The following is a 6000-nucleotide window of genomic DNA, read 5'->3' as shown; positions in this document are numbered from 1 at the left end:
AAGCACGAATCAAGGTGGAGAGTGCTCTGAAGAAACTTGAACCTTAATATCACAAATGGAAGAGATCTAGTGAAAATAAAATATGATTCTTGAGTACAATTTCCAATCGAAATGGATTGATTTTCAGCTTTGTTCTCTACACAGTACAAGTCTTTTGAAAATGGAAAATATTACATAGTTTGAGGATAGCTATATAATGCATTTTTGTGAAGAATGGTCCTTCGGATTTTGCGAAAAAGTAATAATACAAAAGTTTAGTACGATTATATGACAACATTTCTGACTTAACTAACATTTTCAGATTGAGCGGAAGAATATAATGAAATACGTACATGTTTATTGTATTTTCAAAATACAGCAGGTTTCAAGTATTTGTGATACACATAGTTAGGAAGGTATTGTTGAAATGACATATTAACAACAGATTAGTGTATTTACGGGCACTTGGCCGTGAGATATTAATTAAATTTAAAAAAGTCATGCCACTTACTTTGTAATATATTATAAGCTGTGATAGTAGTTCAAATAAGATATTAAACTCAGAGTGATATTCAAATCCAGCATAAAGTTCGAACTCATAATAATATATTTAGTATACAGACACTTTATAAATTTAGAAGGCCATTTACTGTCACATAAATCTACTAATTTATTATATTAAATATTTATAACATAAATATTTACGTGACAAATAAACGCTTACAAAACAAGTGTTTGAATTAATAAGCTTGAATACATATAATACAAACGTTTATTGTAGTAAAAATGAACATTTATAAGACAACTGTTTACGATAAGAAACTAATTACTTATAACACATTCTTACAGTAAAAAAACTAAACATTCAAAATGAAAGAGCTTGTGGTACCAAAAATATAAGCGTTTGCAATACTGAAACCGAATACTTATAATACAACTGCTTGCAGTAGGAAAACTAACTATATTAGACACGTTTGCAGTGGTACTAGGAAAATTGAAAAGATATGTAATCGTAATGTATTAGTCTTTCCACTGCCGGTTTCATAGTGTTTCTATTATTATCCCAAAAAAAGCGTCAAAGGTATACACTTGATATCAACATAACATTAACTGATATGAATAAATTCGATAACACATGTATCGTGTAAAAATATACTCTTTATTCCTTAGAAACTTCAAGCTATTATGACACTTAGCAGTAAGTGCTAAAAACAGGTTTCGATATCTCCGGTGTGAAGGTTACAAACAAGCCCAGTGTAGCTTTATGCATAACAAAAAAAACAAACAAATAAATTGAAAGTTATATTTAATATTTATCAATGTTACAAAGACGTGTTGGAGATTAAGCTAAAGTCACAGTTTAGTATAAACCAACAACACATACGCACATAATATGTGTGTACTTGTGTGTTTTCTTATAGCAAAGCTACATTGGGCTATCTGCTGAGTCCACTAAGTGGAATCGAACCCCTGATTTTAGGGTTGTAAATCCGTAGACTTACTGCTGTACTAGCGGGGGACCGTACAATATGAAGGGAAGATATTCTTTCGCCCTTAGTGGGACAACAGGGTGTCTGACGACTTACAACGCTAGAAACCGGATTTTGATACTCGTGGTATGGAGATCATAAATAGCTAATTGTGTAGGTTTGTGCTTAGTTTCAAACAGTTTCTTTATAGAGTTCGAATTTTTGTTACTCAATATGAAAAATGTTGCGTATAAAACGTGAACAACAAAACGATTGGAAACTTCATGTTATTCACCAAGTTGCGCAGTGCCAAGACTGCCCAATTTGTTTAATAACATTATATTTATTTCTCGTTCAAGCTCGATAGATTTTCAAATAAATAATATTATTCCTCAAACATAAATATTGTACGAGAATAAATGAGTTAAAAATAGTTTTTGAAAACGCGTGTCGGTTTGAGCTGAACAAAGCTTCTAGAGATAGTGTCTTCTTGGTGTTAATCAAACATAAATATCGTACGAGAATAAATGAGTTAAAAATAGTTTTTGATAACGCGTGTCGGTTTGAGCTGAACAAAGCTTCTAGAGATAGTCTTCTTGGTGTTAATGTCAAGCTGATAATATAACATGTTCAGACACGATTCCCGTTGGTAGATTAAGTTTAGGCTTTCGTCTGAAATTCTTTACCAGACTTTCATTCCTGATGGGAGGCGAGGACCGAGGTATGCCTATCCATATTCTTTTATGTATTCATAAAATCGAGGACACGAAAAATATGATACGATAGAAGGCAAGCTACAGTTGAATGTATTGAAATGCGACCAGCTCATTTCTAATCGTATTTTCATCACCCTTTTACTGGTATATTTATCATTATTTTTGTTGCTAAGTTTCTGTTTGACTTGAAAAAAACAAACAAACACTGAACGCTTTGGTCAGTAAACACTATGGATGACTGACTATGCCTGAAACCTAGAGGTATTCGACCTGGAAACCATGTGCATGTAAGATACGGCTCAAGATAAATATTTCAATTCCAAATTCCCGTTCTATATATAAATAATGTGTATAAAAGTGATTTCAACAACAAAAAATTGAGAAAAATCAATATATTAGTAATGGTTTATTTTTATGAGCACAAATATCAAATATTCAAACACATCATTTGGCAATTATATAGTTTCATGCAGTAACATTTGAGAAAGAAAGGTTGCCCTAGAAACACTGCACATTTTTTTTATATATATGATCCGTTTACAGAGTGAGATATTTTTCTCCATCGTTTCAAGTACAGAAGCAACACATAAAAATTTCACTTACACTACCGAGGCACTTGGTTCCAACTGCGTTCATTTCTTAGTCACATAAATACAAATAAAGTGGATATTAAGGTATTTGGAAAAGTTTTGTTTGGGATTCAATGTTTAACCACTTGGTAAGGTAAGTGTTTTTTGTGATTTGTTAAACACTTCTATTTTGATTACAGAAGATCCTTTCTTATGCTACCTGTAAGTCATATCTCTTAGTTCTTCATTTAGATCGATGGAGTTCTCGATGAAAGAAGGTTCATCTCTAAATGTTACTTCGACCTTTGACCCTTGTCTGAGACGACCATTGTGACTCGGGCGACGAGGAACATGTAGAACAGCAGAAGTAGTCAAGAATTTGACCTGGTGTTGGATACCTCTGGAAGCACGCCTCGAGTACATCATTCCGGAAGGCAGCTCTGGTTCGATTTCTGCCTTATCCCCAGTTTTAGGGCTAACATCTGATGATGAATCGCGGGAGAAGAAGGAAGGCCTTTCTCGAAATCCTGGAATTTCTAGCGTCACTGCTCGCACTCTGTAATATAGCATTTACCTTATTAGGAAATACAAATCTTACGGTAATTTGTTGGAAAATAACAATATATAAGTATTTTTATATGCAAAAACGGCTCGTTTGGGTTGAGAAAATATTTTACATAGAAGGTCGAAACGTTGTTCGCTCTTCTATGTAAAATATTTTCTCAACCCAAACGAGCCGTTTTTGCATATAAATTTCTCAACAAGTGGGTTTCTCGACATCACTGAATATATAAGTATATTAGCTTTCCTTTATTGCTGTTTAGAAAGGTTAACAGGAAAAGATTAAAAGAAATGTATATTCACACGGGTATGGCCAGGTGGGTTAAGGCGTTCGACTCGTAACCTTAGGGTCGCAAGTTCGAATTCCGGTCGCACCAAACAAACTCGCCCTTTCAGCCGTAGGAGCGTTATAATGTGACGTTCAATCCCACTATTCGTTGGTAAATGAGTAGCCCAAGAGTTGGCGGTGGGTGGTGATGACTACCTCTCTCTCTCTAGTCTTACACTGCTAAATTAGGGAGGGCTAGTGCAGATAGCCCTCGAGCAGCTTTGAGTGAAATTCAGAAAACAAACAAACATATTCACACAAACAACGACTAATATAAATATTTTCCAAACCAAAGACGGCATAATGCAACACTATTTACAAACTTTTAAAATCTTTATTCAAACTAGGCAATACAGTGTGTTCCAGGCTATATAGTGACAACATAAAAATGTGGTATATGGAAAAGAATATGATAGTTGTCACGAGAGTTGCGCGTGCAAATAAAGATTAAATCTGATTTGTCTTTGTAAGAGGTTTTCAGGCAGATGCTCTTCCAACTCCTCCTGAAACAAAATTTTACTATAAACACTGCGCAACTATGATTTAATTATTGTGCTTTGCAAAGGTAAGCCTCCTGCAAAATTGTCATATTTTGTTGCCTTCTGAGCATGCAATCATGAAACATTCAAACAGAACGTTATATTTATAATCTACACAATCTACTTCAAAATGAAAACATGAAAACGTTGATATTATGTAAGTAAGTTAGAGTTTTAAAGAAAATTATAATATTCTCAATTGCACAAGTATTTAATCTCTACAGCAACCCTAAATCAGTTCAGATGAAAAGGATTAGTTTGAAAGGCCTCTAAATTAGTGTAATGCCTGTTTGTACTCAAAGTGGTTTGACTTGTCTTCATAGCAAATCACAATAAATGTTCAAGTACCTTTAGAATATTTTCATGTTGAATTCAAGCTGTTACTACAACGGAAGATCTAAAGATACACATTCTGATATTAGTTAAGGTATTATAATAACATGGAGAGTCGAGAAACGGAACGATGTTATGGCAAGAAACATTATTTGACCAAAAAATGTAAAACTGCCACAAAGATCAATCTGACATAAGCTTTTCCCCACAAAGTTAATTTAAATGCATTATTTACTCTTGATAATACTACATTGCCCATCATATTACAAGAAAGTAAATGAAAGGACCAGTCAGACATTCGATGGAAAACCGTTTGAAGAGATGTATCTGTAATGCAAATACATATAGTATTAACTAGTTGTTCTTGATAACGTATTTACTGGTACATTTATGATACCACAATAAAATATTGTTTAAACAAACCACTACAGGACTCTAACACACTTATTTTGTTTAAGAATTTCGCGCAAAGCTACTCGAGGGCTATCTGCGCTAGCCGTTTCTAATTTAACAGTGTAAGACTAGAGGGAAGGCAGCTAGTCATCACCACCCTCCGCCAACTCTTGGGCTAGTATTTTACCAACGAATAGTGGGATTGACCGTCTCATTATAACGCCCCCACGGCTGAAAAGGCGAGCATATTTTGGTGCGACAGAGACGCGAACCCGTGACCCTCAGATTACGACTCGCACGCCTTAACCCACCTGGCCATGCCGGGCCGATTCTCTAAATTTAATCGGTTGCTTTTGTGATTTTCAGCTATAGAATCACATTTCATGTTTAATAGACGAGTTTATTATCAGATTTATGGTATTAATATGGGATCAAAGCTAACATGTGCTGTAACTGATTTGTTTTTGGTTGGTTTATGATAAACAATGGTTAAAATAATGTTTCTTAGAATTTAAGCCACTTTCTTATGTTGATGATACACTTCCTATTTTTCAATCACATTGTCATGTTAAGCAATTTCTACAATACTTGAGCCTCACACATTCAAACATAAAATTAACTGTTGAACGTGAATAAAGATATTATTATGTTAAGAAACCGCTGTTTACTATCAACAAGATATTTTTGAAACAGGTTTCTACATTAAATCAACTTTCTATGAACTTATGCACATTTCAGTAGTTTTCTTTTAGAATATTCAATTTAGAAGAATATTTATTGACCGTACACACATAAATGTACGTAATTATTCCAGTTACAAGGAAAACATAATTTCCGTTAAAGCGTTTTTGAACCACAATAAATTTGATAGTACTTTCAATGGTAGTAACATCAATGAAATGTTAAGTATGCTGACACCTAAATTCTGAGGTTTGATATGTCAAAGACACCAGTAGTAACAGAGATGCTGGATTTTGGATAGCATTCGTAATTTACAATAAAAACTAATTTTTAACATCAGTGGAAAGTGGATTTAAATGTTAAAATTAAAATTCTTTTCACGTGGCAAAACAAAGGTTATTTACTTTCTAGGAGTTTATGTCTTTTCTTTAC

At 33.7% G+C, this 6000-nt stretch overlaps 1 protein-coding gene across 3 annotated transcripts in view; it reads right to left on the bottom strand.

Moving 5' to 3' along the window:
- Positions 1 to 319: 319 nt before the first annotated feature.
- LOC143251962 (uncharacterized) overlaps positions 320 to 6000 on the bottom strand; it is a 71851-nt gene continuing 66170 nt past the window's right edge. For all 3 annotated transcript variants that reach the window (XM_076503370.1, XM_076503371.1, XM_076503372.1), the window contains one exon: positions 320 to 3289. In XM_076503370.1, coding sequence (XP_076359485.1) covers positions 2950 to 3289 — 340 coding nt within the window. In that variant the 3' untranslated portion in view covers positions 320 to 2949. The remainder of the gene's footprint in view (positions 3290 to 6000) is intronic.

Source organism: Tachypleus tridentatus, chromosome 6 (assembly GCF_004210375.1).
Source record: "Tachypleus tridentatus isolate NWPU-2018 chromosome 6, ASM421037v1, whole genome shotgun sequence".
NCBI lineage: Eukaryota > Metazoa > Arthropoda > Merostomata > Xiphosura > Limulidae > Tachypleus > Tachypleus tridentatus.
Note: the sequence above shows the minus strand (reverse complement) of the source record. Positions and strands in the feature narration are given on the sequence as shown.